Source organism: Rhinoderma darwinii, chromosome 4, assembly GCF_050947455.1.
Source record: "Rhinoderma darwinii isolate aRhiDar2 chromosome 4, aRhiDar2.hap1, whole genome shotgun sequence".
Taxonomy (NCBI): domain Eukaryota; kingdom Metazoa; phylum Chordata; class Amphibia; order Anura; family Rhinodermatidae; genus Rhinoderma; species Rhinoderma darwinii.
The window spans coordinates 81,044,367-81,061,103 of NC_134690.1; the positions used below are offsets into that span (position 1 = coordinate 81,044,367).

At 41.5% G+C, this 16,737-nt stretch overlaps 1 protein-coding gene across 2 annotated transcripts in view; it reads left to right on the top strand.

The window, feature by feature from the left end:
• The window catches only part of PID1 (phosphotyrosine interaction domain containing 1), a 60,212-nt gene that overhangs the window by 17,640 nt on the left and 25,835 nt on the right, over positions 1-16,737 (top strand). For both annotated transcript variants that reach the window (XM_075861266.1, XM_075861265.1), the window contains exon 2: positions 11,194-11,340. In XM_075861266.1, coding sequence (XP_075717381.1) covers positions 11,206-11,340 — 135 coding nt within the window. In that variant the 5' untranslated portion in view covers positions 11,194-11,205. The remainder of the gene's footprint in view (positions 1-11,193; positions 11,341-16,737) is intronic.

The following is a 16,737-nucleotide window of genomic DNA, read 5'->3' on the forward strand; positions in this document are numbered from 1 at the left end:
GCAATCTACAGGGAACGTGCGGAAACCATAAACATTTTAATAACTGGATAGTGAGATTTTTTGGGGGATAAAGTTCTTGTTTAAAAACATAATGTATACTTGAGTTTCCCAAATAGAAGTAGACGTGTCTTACAAAGCTGGAACCTCACACCCTATGACTTGCTAATAAAGAGTAGATACATTGTTCCAAGCATTAGATGTGTGGGCCTTTGTTTCTAGTTTTCCCTTTGGGTGCAGAATCTCCATATGCTCCGCATACTTTGCCATAGCTAGATTTCGTATTCCTGTTTGAGACAAGATGCTCTTTGAAGATCCTTTTATTTATTTTTTAGAAAGTAACACATGTAGAGTGGATTGTGCCACAAGTGGATTTGATATGTGAAGCTTTGAAGTGCTTGATTTCTGCATAACTTTATGTTGATGAGATAGAAGATCCAGATATGACATCACCTGAGCGTATTATCACTAACAGACTGATGTGTGCACTTAATAAGTAGGACAAAACTGTAATTCTACACAAAGTCGACGTGAAGAGGAAAGAAAGGGACTTCATAGGAGTTGGACATATTTACACAGTATATCTTGTGTCTCCACTTAGAGGGGTATTCCCAATTAAGCACTCCCATAAACGCAGGGTCCAAGCTCTGGGATCCGCACCTGTCTCAGGAAAGTAAGTCCGCCAACCCCAGTTCTGCCTTCTGCCTCTCTCTATTCATTTCTATAGGAGTTACGGTATCGGTCAAGCAATCGGGCTTGGTTGTTAACGGAAGTCCCATAAAAATTTATAGAGCCGTCCACTCAGGATAGGCCATCAATAGCTGATGGGTCGGGGTCCAACTCCCGGGACCCCACCAATCAGCTGTTTTGAAGGGGCCGCAGTTCTCGTATGAGTGCGGTTTCCCCTTCATTTCTTGCTCACTTTGAATCATCAACATGGATGTAGCGGCGATTCACAGTTTTTGCAGCCTTTTCTCCTATTGAAGTGAATGAGAGAAAAGGCTGCAATACCTGTGAATCGCCACCAAATGCGTGTCGAAGATTAACAGTGAGCAAGTAGAAATGAAGGGGAAGCAGCGCTTGTACGAGCGATGCGGCCCCATCAAAGCAGCTGATCGACGGGGGTCCTGGGAGTCAGACCTCGACCCATCAGCTATTGATGGCCTATCCTGAGGATAAGCCATAATTTTTTATTGCCTGGAAAACCCTTTTAAAGGGAATGTGTTGCCAGAAAAACATGTTGTTTTTTTTTTTTTAATTAAACATTTAGTGTGTGGGTGATTAAACATTGTTCAATTTTTTTTTATTTTTTTCACGAGTCAGGAAATATTATAAATTAGATTCTAATTTATAATATTTCCCATTGCTGGTCACTAGATGGAGCTATTCCCAAAATTGCAGCATTGCAAAATTGGGTAAAAAGCCCTCGCTCTAGTGAGCTCTCAGCATCCCCCCCTCCTTTATCCTGGCTAGTGCCGGGATAAACGAGGGGTTTGAACGGTCTAACCTCCTACACTGTGTGTCGCCATTTTTTGAGCTAACACACAGTGTAGAAGGTTAACATACAGTAGTAAACGTACACAAACACGAACATACATTGAAATCTCTTACCTGCTCCTGCCGCCGCGGGCCCGTCCGCTCCGTCTGCTGCCGCCGGTCCAAGTGCACAAGTCCGGAAGCCGCGACCGGAAGTAGTAATCTTACTGTCCGGCCGCGACTTCCGGTCCACAGGAAAATGGCGCCGGACGGCGCCAATTTCAAATTGGACTGTGTGGGAGCGGCGCATGCGCAGTTCCCACACAGACGGCGTACACAGAAGTGGATGGGACGGGAGCCGTTCGCAGTCCCTATGGGACTGTGGCTGCCGTATTCCATGTCTGTATGTGTCGTTAATCGACACATACAGAAATGGAACAAAAAATGGCAGCCCCCATAGGGAAGAAAGTGTAAAAATAAGAAAAAGTAAAACACAAACACACAAATAAATATAAACTTTTTTAATAAAGCACTAACATCTTTAACATATGAAAAATAAATTTGTGATGACACTGTTCCTTTAAGCCCTGTTCACACGGCGCAATTTTTGCAGGGGATTCCACCGCAAAATACCGCCTCCTCCTATTCAATGGGAGTCTGACGCTTCTTTTTCCCACTAGGTGATTTTTTTTTGAGCTAGCCAGAAAAAGATGGCTGTATTACACAGCTGCAGCCGAGCGGCGGAGATCAGAGAAACCTCTCATATAGTTACATAGTTAGTACGGCTGAAAAAAGACACATGTCCATCAAGTTCAACCAAGGGACGGGAAAAGGGAAGGAAAAATTTCTACACATAGGAGCTAATATTTTTTTGTTCTAGGAAATTATCTAACCCTTTTTTAAAGCCATCTACTGTCCCTGCTGTGACCAGCTCCTGCGGTAGGCTATTCCATAAATTCACCGTTCTCACGGTAAAGAAGGCTTGTCGCCTCTGCAGCTTGAACCTTTTTTTCTCCAGACGGAGGGAGTGCCCCCTTGTTTTTTGAGTGGGTTTTACATGGAACAGGATTTCACCATATTTTTTGTATGTGCCATTAATATATTTATATAAGTTAATCATGTCCCCCCTTAGTCGTCTTTTTTCAAGGCTAAATAGGTTTAATTCTTTCAATCTTTCCTCATAACTTAAATTCTCCAAGCCCCTAATTAGTTTCGTTGCTCTTCTTTGTATTTTTTCCAACTCCAGGGCATCCTTTCTATGAACTGGAGCCCAGAACTGAACTGCATATTCTAGATGAGGCCTCACTAATGCTTTGTAAAGTGGTAATATTACATCCCTGTCCCGTGAGTCCATGCCTCTTTTAATACACGACAATATCCTGCTGGCCTTTGAAGCAGCTGATTGACACTGCATGCTGTTATTGAGTTTATGATTTACAAGAACACCCAGATCCTTCTCAACAAGTGAATCCGCCAGTGTAGCTCCCCTAGGACATATGATGCATGCAGGTTGTTGGTACCCAGATGCATAACTTTACATTTATCTACATTAAACTTCATCTGCCAAGTGGACGCCCAAACACTTAGTTTGTTTAAATCTGCCTGCAATTCATGAACATCTTCCATAGACTGAACTATATTACATAGCTTGGTGTCATCTGCAAAAATAGAAATAGTGCTATTAATCCCATCCTCTATATCATTAATAAATAAGTTGAATAATAGTGGTCCCAGCACTGAACCCTGGGGTACACCACTTATTACCGGGGACCATTCAGAGTAGGAATCATTGACCACAACTCTCTGGATACGGTCCTTGAGCCAATTCTCAATCCAATTACAAACTATATTTTCTAAACCTATATCCGCCACTATTCTCCTGAATGCTGCGATCAAAGCTGACCGCAGCATTCAAGAGGTAAATGAGAAGGGGGGGGGGTGCCCTTTGGATAGCGTTACAGGGAATTCCTGTGACGCGATTGAGGGCCATACCATATATGGGCAGACAGCCCAGGGTCCATTGAAGGACCCCAGGGCTGTCTGACCATATTTCCATGATTTCATATGACCATATTTCCTGTTAGGGCATACTGAGGTATGTCCTAACAACTGCCTGTGTACTATCAGTATATAGACATATGCCAGTATGTTAATGTTTAAAAATAAATAAAGTAAAGTTAAATAATAAAAAAAAACACACATTACAATAAAAATTAAAATGAGTCTCGATACATAAAATATACACATTCGGTATTGTCACGACCGCAATAACACATTTATAGGGTCATTCATGTTTCCGCTGTTATAAAATAAAAAACTGCTTTCTTTCACTTATTAGGCCTTATTTACACGAGCGTGGCGCATCTTGGACGTGTAAAACGGCAGTTCTTCACGTCCGAGGTGCATCCGTGCTCTGTGCTGCGGGACGTGATGTCTCGCATCCCCCATAGATGAGTCTATGGTGTGATGCGTGAAAAAAATAGGACATGTCCTATTTTCTCATGGGCCCTTCGCACGGTCCGTTGAAACAACGGCTGTGTGAACGGCCACATTGAATTACATTGGTACGTGTACATAAGGCCTTAATGTGAGACATGAGGTAATATGAATTTTGAACCTCCATGTGCCTCACATTAATAGTAATTAACCCCATCATGTTCCTCCCACATTAACCCAATGTTGTCCATTATGACTGAGGAACATGATGGGGTTTAATTACTATTAATGTGAGGTGCACTGAGGTTCAAAATTCATCACACCACGCGCCTCACATCAGAAAATGGAAGAACTTTTTATTATTATTATTGTTGGCAAAAGTATCGTTTTGGTATCGCAATATTACACAAAGTATTGCTATCGAAGTCCAGATTCTGGTATCGTGACATCCCTACTATATATACACCATCGGGGAGATTTATTAATACCGTAATATAATTCACCAGTTTTAATAAACAGTGCCCTGGAGAAAGATGGGACATATTTATTAAAATGCAAATGCCTCTTAAAAAATGTGTTGCATCTTTCGGCTGGCCGGGCGCCACAACTGTAGTGTAACAATCAGTCGCATCGAATTCTGCTGCGGCCCCATTCCCCCCCCCCCCCCACACCAATTGGATGTAAAATAAAACTATGTATATTTACCTCACTGTTTTGGAATTCTCCCCACCAGGTACCCTCAGGCACTTACTGCAGGCCGCAGCTCATACAAGGTACTGAGGCAGCGTCAGGGCCTTATATGCGACGCAGCACTCTACATCCTTACTGCTGCAACGCGTAAAACATCCTGACACTGCCCGGCCTCCGTACCTTGTGTGAGCGGCGGCCTGCATTGAGAGGGTAGTGGGCTGATCAGGAGGGCCAAGGAATGGGGCATGACATGGGCCTCCACCTTGCTATGCCCCACATATTGATATGTACACCAGTTAGGCGTATATTAAGCCTTGCCCCCTTTTTTCAAAGTAGCGATGGTGGCGTAAAATGCCCGAAAGTCACAATTTTCATTACAAATTTCGACTATTGAGCCTTTTGCAACTTTTTTATTTTTTTGCCAGTTAACTGCCATAGAAAGATTAATAAATTCCCCTTGTTTTTCAATATATATGACACTCCAATTGATAAAACTCAAGTCTTGTCGGAAATCAATAATACACACATGCACTTGCCACATACTGTCTATGCCCTCATAATAAAGCTCTTATAAATATGACCGCAACAATGTGTTCATCTCCGCACAAGCTGCCTATTCTCAGGAGAGAGGGGCGGTGTTGACCCCCATAACCCATTCCTCCTACCCTTTTGTATATGCCTTTGCACTATGCCCCCTTTGCTTATACCTATATACCATGTCATATATGCTGAGCCGGTATGGCTGCAGAGATCTCCTCCAACTGTCCTATTCCCTACCTTCGGCCCACTCCGGGAGCCAAACCTCAGTGTTTCTTTAGCTGCAAGAAAACAAAAAAAAATCAATCCCATTCCTAGTTAAGCAATTCTCTTCTGGAGCTTTAGCTAAGATGTGTTGAATGCAAGTAAGACCCCCCCCCCCCCCCCCATTCCTCTTCTACCTAAACCTATGCTGTAAAGAATTTTCATAAGGAGTTACACAAGCTGTCTGCATTAATCCTGGACATACCTGGCAGCATTCCCATTATGAACAGGGTGATTTCTTGTCTACTGAATGTGTTAGAAGGACGCTCTGATTTTCACGCCTCTCCTTGCATAAATGCAGTTTTCACTGAAAACTGGTGGTTTGGAAGGAACTGATCATACGTTACTGTGACAGGTTAGGGAGTGCAGAAATGGAGTTTAATGTGAACAGTTGTGCATATATTATGCATAGGATACAGCGAGGGCATTATTAAACTGCCAGTATTTACATTCTAGAAACAGCAATATGAAATTTTTATTTTTTTTAAACTGGCCATAGACATGATCTTTTTGTCAGGGGATCTTGCCAAATGAACTAGATCCATCAGCAATCTCATGTCTGTTGGGACAGCCTGAGTGTTCTCCTGAAACAAGGATTAGACAGTTTGAACTTTTACCTTTTTGTTATCCTTTGTTTCCCCTGTGGTAAGGCCTCCTTCAAATCACGTTTTTTCCTTCCGTCGGAGGTATTTGTCGAGAGGACTCCGGATGTATAGATTCGACGAAAGGCTGTAACGTGGGATAGGCATCCTGTGGGATAGGTGAAGAGCTGTGCCCTTGTCCATGTATGGCCAGTGACGTCGGGAGCTACAATGCCGGAGTTCCCGGCCAGAGCATCGCATTCGCTTTGGCAAAGCATTCTGGCCCTGGAGAAGCCCCTGAAGTTGCTGTCCATATGGACAGTGACGTCAGGAGCGTTGCGATGGTGGAGTTTCCAGCCAGAGTTTTGGCAGCGCTCTGGCTGGGGATTCTGTCCCCTGAGAAGTCCTTGAAGTAACTGTCTATATATGGACAATGATTTCAGAAGCTTCCCCAGGCCCGAAGTCTGTAGGCAGAGCGCTTCTGATGCTTTGCCCGAGCACTCCTGACATCACCTTTTATAAATGTATAGTGATGATGGAAGTTTTCCGACGTATGCATTTAACGTATACTTGTTACTGATGCCATACAGTGGCATTTGTTGCCCTTAGCCACTCATGTTAAAAAAAACCTATACTGCTCAGTATACGTTTTTTTTTTCTCGATCCTTCAGGATGAAATAGCATAGTCTACTATGCTATTCCATCCTCCAAAAACAAAGGTATACTGATGTATACCAGCCCAACGGAGACCAATAGGACACTCTTTTATGTTTCCTCGGGCTAACGAAGCCCTATGGACATGTTTATAGTGTATATCGGGAGCTGTCCCGACGTCCCTGAGAAATGTAGGACGCTAACGTTTTGTGAAGCAGGCCTAAGTGACATTAGAAGTGTCTGGTTTTCCCTCCATAGAAATAACATGCCCATTCGACCAGGAAAATGGCTGAACGTTAATTTGGACAACCAAAAAATGTGAACAAATACGTTGGATTAATTTCTGTTCTAAAGTATTTCACTTCTCTATATATACACTCACAGATGTTACATTTAACCTATATGTAGATGTCCTCGTTCTCTAATTATCAATATCCTGCTATGTTTTCCTCTGTGCTGTTACAAATATATGTAATTGATGCCCTACAGAACTCCGCAGGAATTTACACGGATGAGAATTGGAGCCAGATACTCCTAACTATAGAATAGGGACGTCTACATTTTAATGCCTCCTGGGCTTGTAACAATAGAGCGATGTAAAGGGTAAACTCACACGGGGGCTGTGGATTTTTCAGAAAATCTGTGGCAGAAATCTGAGGCTGCAACTCATTTCTGATGCAGTCTGGAGACTGGTCACATTGTAATTCAGTGGAGCTAATCTGTGGCTTTTCAGATCGAAATCTGCGCCAATATTAAGCACGCTGCAGATTTTAAACTCCAGCAGATTTATTATTCCGCACTTATTTTTTCTGGAATCTATGAATGGGATTACAGAAACCTAATTTTCTTTAATTGGATGCAGAATTTCAGCGGATATGATGAGAATCTGCGCCTAAATCCTCATCCAATCCTCAACGTGTGAACATGGCCTAAGAGCAGCATGCTTGTATATCTCGGCAAGTTCTCTTTTAGTGCTGGCTCCTCTGCTCCTATCTCTCTTGGTCTGCCAGGTCCTTCTCGGGGCCTGCTCTCCGGGGCTGGTTAACGCATTGTTTCTATGTTCGCTAATGTCTTCATGGAGCTGCTGTGACTATTAAAAAACCTTTCTTATCTCTCCCACTTTCTCCCGCATCCTGACCGTTGCCGACTGCTCTCCGTCGCAGATACACTCGTTTCAGCTCATATATTATTTACTAAAAAGTGCTTTTTATAATGTGTAAAATGCGCTATATACTTAAATACATGTAATTAGCATTAGACATTTTCTCCTTTTTATGGTCCTGACATAAAATGTACTTTAGCAACAAGACACGACCCTCTAAACCAAAGCAACCATAGGTATACCAGATGACCATTTAGCTACCCTGACTCTACTATAAATATAACCACAGCAGGACAAGTCACCGTCAGATACTTCTGGCGCCGCTTCTCTTTTTGAAAAAAATTTATAAGGCTGGGTTCACACGTCACAGTCCAAAAAGTTTTGTTTTTTTTGTCACCAACCGAATTGCTGCTGAATTCAGACGACCGTAGTATACATCCGTGTGACGAGTTTGCACTAGTTCATGTGAATCCGGCCTAAGGCCAATGGGCGGCTTTATCCTGGTTGGGTATTTCAATCAATCTAGGACCTCTCTATTTCAATTCACATCTGTGTAAACCAATAGAAAGTGACAACCCTTTGGGGCGCTACACTATTGGGCTCAGCATGAATGCCACTATTTATAGCCCCCAATCTGGTTTGTTAGGTGGCTATAGCACACAACACGTTTTGTAGATTAAGCATTGTGAATTTTAATGAGATTGACGGTTAATTCCCACCACTTTTTGGCGGCGCTTATACGCTACTGTTTCTTTATATTAGTCTAGTATGTGTTATACTGTGCCGAGATCCTGTTAACGGTAAGAGAGTGAGTGTTAATCTGTCCGGATTTCCTCACTATTCCTTTTTTATTTCTTTTTATTTTAGTAGGTAGGTACAGAAGTAATGCACATAAGATGAATGCAGCCTGTAAGTTTTTTTTGTTTTTTTGTTATTTTCTTACTTCATTGGCCAGCGATCATTGTGGGATCTTGTCCATATTCCAGGGAGCTCCTGCCATTTTTACTTTTAGGCGCCTGTATTTCATTTTACTGTCAAGACATAAAAATCTGTATAATGAGGTTTCCATACTTCCTAAACCCTGAGTCACCTTTCATGAGGCACAGTTATAATGGGATAATAACTTTAATCTGCAATCCATTCATATAAGAGGCCGGTAATAAATGTCCCGTTATTGTTGTCCTCTAGTTGTTGTGTAATGATGACGGTAGAATTTTTTTGTGCGTTTTTGCTGTTTGAGTATTTGTTATTTTTAGGAATAAAGAACGGAGCCAGAAGAACGGAGTTTATTTTAAGATCTCCATTAGCAGATCGCATTATGAACACTGGAATAGGACCAGAATACCTGCTTCCCAGTGCCAACAGTTCTAGTTTGACCCCACTTTAGATATTATGTAATTGCATTATGAGCATTTCCCTGGTATAATGTTACTATTGCTGTTGCTCCCTTTGCATCCAATAGCAATTCTGGTATTAAGTAGCAGGTGGTAGTCCATACAGCACCCTGTATTCTGTAAAAAGGACAGCTCCAAGCAGAATGTGACTGCCTCTGCAAGCCAATCACAGATTACAGACTGCCATAAACAGCAACGGTATCCTGCGATCACTACCTATAAGGTAGTTGTGAAAAATTTGATTTCCATGCAGTGTTATCAAAAAGTTCTTCTTCTTGTAAAAGTAACAAATCTGATAATAACATTATATTAGAGAGCTGGTAAAACTGTTATTCCCTAATATAATATGTAACGTGACTCCAAACAAAAGAAAAACTTTAAAGGGGTTGTCTGCTTTTTAGGATCCTTCCCTGTTCAACGGGTTCCTCAAAAATGATGGGATCCGCAGCGATCAGCTGTAATTTTTATGTAACCCAGTAGCAAGTGTTTAATTCTTCAGCAACACCACCTCATTGTAAATGAAGTATTACTCTGTTCCCATTGAAATCAATGGTCTGGCTATGGAATGCTTGGATTTGTCGGTTCTTCCTAAGGCTGGCCATACATTTTAGATAGCTGCTGGCCGAACAAGATTTTACCCCGACTACCCCATGCACATGCACACTTGGTTATCTAATAACAAACAAAAGGATCGAGCATGTTGAAATTCAACATGCCCGACCCTTCCCTCCCCAACAACTGCCGTTGGAGGAGAGTCGGGACGCTGCCATACATATTAGATGGCCGGCTGGTCCCACTGAAATCGGCCAGTTTGACAACATACATCTAATGTGTATGGCCAGCAGAGGGGCGGTTATTGTAGCCGATCTTTTATCCTGCTAGTTGATGGAGTTCCAAATCAACGGACCCCCTCTATTAACTAAGAATTCGATAATTGGTTTGGAAAATCCATTTTCATACACCCGGACAGCAACTTTAGGCTAAATTCACACAGAGATTTTGGCGCGGAAACCGCGCCAAAAAGCTCGTAAAAAAGCGGCCCGGAAATGCCTCCCGTCGATTTCAATGGGAGGTGGGGGCGGTTTTCTCCCGCGAGAGGTAAAACCGGCTCGCGGGAGAAAGAAGCGACATGCCCTATCTTCGGGCGTTTCCACCTCTTACCTCCCATTGACTTCAATGGGAGGCAGAGAAAGCATATTTCGCGGCGTTTTATGCCCGCCGCGGGCGAAAAACGCAGCGAAAATCTGCGTGCAGGGGCAGGAAAATTTTCCTCAAACTTCCAAACTGAATTTTGAGGCAGAAATTCTGCCTGCAAAATACTCCGTGTGAACATAGCCTTAATCTCTGTTTAATGTCTCCCAGTTTAAAAATACAACATAATATTTCAACATTTTATCTTCAAACCAGAAGCCTTTAATAGCCGACATCAAACAGAGAGCAGTTGTTAGAGTAATGAATTGCACCTTGGATATACAGTTGCATGCTACTTTCCTTATTGTGAACAGATGACGGGTTTACTATAACGTGCCTGCATTGATGGGGTAAGGTACATGCTGTTATAAGCCGTTTTTATGGATTTATACATCTGTTGAGCAAAATTCTAGGAGCCGGAGCATATAAAATGAAGACTTTGGAGGTGGATTGCTTAATAACAAACTTGAGCCACGATCATATGACATTTGTAAAACCCCGAATTCTTCATCACGGTTGGCCTTGAAATAAATGGTTAATATGTAATTGTTTATCATTGCCATCTACGGTAAATCTGGACTTTGGTGAAGAAGTCTTTGAGCTCCGTTTGCATTAGCAGAAATGTTTTTTGTACGGTTTACCTAATGTAATTCTTATGTGCTCCCTATGAATAGATCCTTTGCTTGCATAAGAAAGCCACATGTTCCTGTTTATTTTTTCTGTGCATTGGTTATCACATCATGGTAAGTGCCCAATAAGACTGTTTGAAGGGGACTATTGTTTACTTAAGAAGCTTATTCAGGGCTTCATTTTCTTAGTTGTTTGCCCCTAATCCAAGCCTCGTGTTAACTACTTCTGGTTCTCTTCATAGCACTTCCAGACCATGATAAAGTCAAAGCTGAACGTGTTAACCCTTCGTAAAGAGCCTCTCCCAGCTGTAATCTTCCGTGAGCCAGAAGCTATTGAACTTTGTACCGCAACTCCACTCATGAAGCCCCGGCCGCAAGCAGGATGCAAGGTATCATGCTATTAACACGCAAAGTGGTTGATTTATTCTGACTGTTTGTAGTCTTCAGGTTCTTTCTAAAGTGTCTGCCAAGAAGAGATTGCAGTGTCATTTGATTTTGGGTTTATTGACTCAATTTTTTTTTTTAAAAACTAGGCACCACCCAATGCCAGGTGGCTGCTATAAAGCATATTCACATGCATGTCAAATAAAGAAATTACAGTTCATCATTGAGACACTTGGTACATTTCAATTATCCACTCCACAACTCCCGCTAGTCTAGTCTATGGTGGACATTGGTCCTGCCACCCTCGAGGTATACAGAACTAGTACGCGCATTAAACACGGGGCATTTCATTGCTAGGAACGAATAGGAAAAAACGTATCTGCTCCAAAGTCAGCTACTGATAGGGTTGTCCTCGTACAGACCTCATGATAATTTTAATGTGTATGGGTGCAGCCTGAATGCCCCCCAACGTCTACCTTTGGGAGAAACATGGATCAGATGTGTTGTGTTTCAGCATTTCGATCAGTTGTTCCTCTGGTGATAATCGGTGTAAGAGATGTTTGGCAGCAGCTTATCCTATGGTAGCTATCTTATGTTTATGGCCAACTTTTCTGGAGGATCCCTTGGTAAGCCATCCCAAACCTGACTCTTATATTTAAAATAAAATGGGTATTCCTGTTTTTGGACTGCACAGCTCAGCACATTGATCCCATGGATACAGAACTATTCTAGTCTAGCTTCAACCATATTTCATTCTGGATTTATCAGAACTGTTATTATTTTTACTATTATTGTGCCTTTCATTTACCCTTTCCTTTTTATAACCAATTAAATTGATTCATGTTCTGTAGTAGAGCATGCAATACGACTCCAGATCAAGTGACCATATGGAGCTCTTCAGACTTAATTTATAGCATTGTCGTCCAGCGCCACAACCTTCACAGACCAACCGTGAATGACAAGGCATTCAGGAAGCAGCCGCCTGAAATCTCTAGTTTATGGCCAGCTTTATATAAGGAACCGGGGCCAGACTTCTAATCTTTAACTTCACTTTCGGTCTGTGGGCTTTGTCTACAATCTATAGTTTGCTTAGTTTGTAAATCTTTTCCTTTGCAAGCTGATTAGTATGGTCTATCCATTGATGTGGAAGGTGAATTGTCCAGATTTGTGTGGGTGTATTTTAGAGGTGCACTTTTCAATGACCTAAATAACCTCCCCACCATCTCTGGCGATGTATGTGAGTCTTTGTAAGTATTGGTCTAATCCTGCTTATTGTAACAAGGAGGGAATGTCTCTGTGGAGCACATATTAAGGAGCAAGGCTAGGTCAGAAGCAGATTTTCTCCTAAGCAATGTGTCTCTGATAATCATACTTTCTTCATTGTTATTAGCATGGCTATAGGGCTTCAGTGTTCTGGAAGTGGACGCCTGAACTGAGGTAGATGCAGGCCGTGGTATTGCTGTCCTCAGTAACATTAAAACATTGAATATTAAAGGGTTATTCCCCAACATAAACATTTATGGCATGTACACGGGATATGGCATACCCCCTTCCCGCCGCAGCCCTTTTTCAGATTTGAATTGTAATTTTGTCCTCCCTACATTCCAAAAGCCATAACTTCTTCTTTTCCGTCGATTATAGTCCTATGAGAGCTTGATTTTTGCGGGACGAGTTGTAGTTTTTCGTAGCACCATTTATTGTGCCATATAATGTACTAGGAAACGGGGGAAAAATTATTTGTGGGGTAGAAAATGAAAAAAAACCAGCGATTCCTCCATTTTGTTTTTTGCGTGTCGTTTTTATGGAATTCACTGCAATTAAAACAACATGTTAACTGTATTCTGTAGGTCAATACGATTACGGCGATACCAAATATATATATATATATAGTTTTTTTTCCTATATTTTACTACTTTTACAAGTAAAAACCTAAGTGTAAAAAAGAAAATTTATTTTGTGTCGCCAAATTCCGAGAGCCATAACTTTTTTATTTTTCCGTCCGTTAAGTGGTATGAGGGCTTATTTTTTGCGGGATAAGCTGTACTTTTTAATAATATAATTTTGGTGTACATGCGACGTTTTGATCACTTTTTGTTTCATTTTTTGTAGGAGGTGACCAAAAAATAGTCATTCTGGCGTTTACAATTTTTTTTTTTTTTCACGGCGTTCACCGTGCGGGGTTAAATAATGATGTAATAGTTCAGGCTTTTACGGACGTGGCGATGCAAATTATGTTTATTTATTTTTTTACTATGCTCTAGGGGGAAAATGGGAAAAGGGGAGTTTTTTGAGCTTTTAATTTTAATTTTTTTTTTACATACTAGTTTTAACTTTTTTTTTTATTAGTCCCCCTAGGGGACTTCAGCCAGCGATCGTTAGATCGCTTGCACGATATACTGCAATACTAATGTATTGCTTCTGTTAAGGGGAATGAGCTGCTGCCAGACACCTTTAGCGGCTTATCTCCCTTGAGAACTAAGGTTTGGGCATGTTGAATGTCATCCCATCCCCCGACATCTGTCGAATATAAATTAGACGGTTGGCCGATCCTGCTGAAATCGGTGGGATTGGCTGGCGTTAGTCTTAGTTGTCATTCAGGACTTCATAACTGTACATGTAACTTTGCCTAGATTTACAGTTATACAATTGCAAAAAAAGTTAGTGATCCCTTTGAATTCCCTGGATTTTGGTATTGATTGCTAATAAAATGTTTTCTGTTTGTTATCTAAGTCATAATTATAGACAAACACAATCCAACTAAACTAATAACTCACAAATCGTTGCACTGTTCATGTCTTCTATTGAACACATTGAATAAACATCCCTAGTGCAGGGAAAAGTAAGTGAACCCTGGATTTAATAACCTGTAGATCCACCTTCAGCAGCAATCACCTTCACCGAACCTTTCCTGTAGCTGCAAATAAGTTTTGTACAAGATTGAGGAGGAATTTTGGACCATTCCCCCTGCAAATGTATTTTAGTTCATCAATATTTCTGGGATGTCTTGTGTGCACGGTCCTCTTCCGGTTATGCCACGGCATCTCACGAAGGTTAATGTCACCACATTACAAGTGGCCTATATTGTACATAAGGAGATCGGCGCTGTAATGTAGATAACAGCAGTGTTTTTTATTTAGAAAAACGTTCATTTTTGACGGAGTTATGACCTATATTAGCTTTATGCTAATGAGTTTCTCAATGGACAACTGGGCGTGTTTTACTATATGACCAAGTGGGCGTTGTGGAGAGAAGTGTATGACGCTGACCAATCAGCGTCATACACTTCTCCCCATTCATTTACTCTGCACGTAGCGATATAGCTATATCACTATGTGCAGCCACATAAAAAACACTGCTGTAATCTACATTACAGCGCCGATCACATCATGTACAACATAGGCCACTTATAATGTGGTGACAGAGCCTCTTTAAGGTCAGGACTTTAACATTGCAAAACACAAATTTTCTTTTTCAACCATTCTTTAGTTGATTTACTTGTGTGCTTTGGGTCATTATCTTGTTGCAACACCCAATGTCTATTCCTATTTCTGCCCTTACATGGTAACACAAGTGCCACCCAACCTTCCAAACACACATACTAAAAACGTAATTAATAAATAAAGACCAAGAGACAATGCAGATGGAATAAAATGGCCGCGGTATTTATTAAGGGGTTACATAATAAATAGAATAAATAAATATTAAACTTGTAATAAATACCAAATATTTAAATAAATATTAAAAACCAATAAATATTATACCAATAATTCATGACCTTGTCCACCCATAAACTGGGCGACTAACCCCCCCACTAACAATATACCGTGACAATAAAAGGGAGGGGGGGCGGGGCGATGATCCTCTTCTTCATCCAACTCGGACGGGCAGCAGACCACTCCAAAACCTGGGAATATATATTCAAAATTCCCGCCTTTTTACCAAAGGGAACCAATGAAAACACCAGATTTTCCCGCCACATAGGAATTTTCCAGAACCTGTGCGTGCCAAGACCAAGTGGGTGGGGCACCACTGATCTGAACTTGACCTCATACAGGTAAGTACCAAGTAAAAATAGGGGAAAAAGAGGGTTAAACCAAATGACCTTTAACTAATCACCATAAAAGGAACTGAAGGAAAACCGGAGGAAAAAGGGGGGGGGGGCGCCGTGTTACCATGAGGGGCTACGCTGTAAACAGGCTAATAGCCCCTGTAAACAGGCTAATAGCCCCTATTCATTCTCCTTTTGATTGCATTGTTCCCTCAATGATTGTAAGCCGTCCATGTCCAATGGACAATGCATGTAAAACTGTTGGTATGAAGCCTCCTCCTCACAACCAAACCCCTCACCATCACAACCACACCACCGTTTTTGAGTTTGAGCGTGTCCAATGTTCCGTTATTTAAGCATTTTTATATTATCGGTGAGCCGCCGTCTTTTTCAGGCACTGTCACATAATGGTGCATTGTGTTATTTTACATTTGGTGTGATTGGATATTAGAGTGTGTACTCTGCTGGCTGCTTCGGTCCGAAGATCTGGAGCTGCTCATTTGCTCTGCTGCTTGTAGAAGACGCGGGTCACAGATCTATTGATCCGCGGTTGAGCATATTTGCATTCAGCTAATGAATTGGATAGAAAGACTGTTGCCGCACTTAACTCTTTTTCTGCACAATCTTCAAGACGTCTAATTCGTCCTATGCTTGATACTTTATAACATAGGAATGTAGCCTCATCCGGAGTATTTTCTACTTGCTGGTGGAGAACAGGATGTAAATTCTTTTGCGCGTAATGCGTGCAGTAAACACACCATATGTTCCCATAGTCAATGGGAGTCCTAATTACGTGCCAAAAAGCACGCACAAAATGCATCAGAAACGCATCAAAAACACCCGTATTTTAAAAGGCGCTTTACAAAAATGCTATTGCATCTGACACGTCGTATTTTTTGAGCGCCGTGTAAACATGCCCTTATGTTATTTTTGCAGTTTTAAACAATGTCACTTAGACATATGTCATATTCTAAGAATGTAGCTATACACACGTGCCAGGTGAACAACGTCTACTCTTGAAATGCTTAAAAGAGTTATTTTTTTACCTAAATATGTTTTTTGTAAGGATAGATGGATTTTAGGTAAGAATCAGTACTGCCTCAAGATTTCGCAGCCATTACAACCATCAATGGTCCTGATTAGGAAGCATTTCTCTGCATGTGCTGTGTACGGTGTACAACTTCTTATCCTCTCACATATCCGAGAATACAGTATAGTATAGATGGGGGTTAGAGATGTTTAGAACAAAAGGGCTGCGGCCTCACTCGGGGTCGTCACTGTCAGGCCACTACAGCCGCCTCATATTTGTGACCGATGGGAGTCGCCGTACCCGGACCTCCTATGACATGTCTGA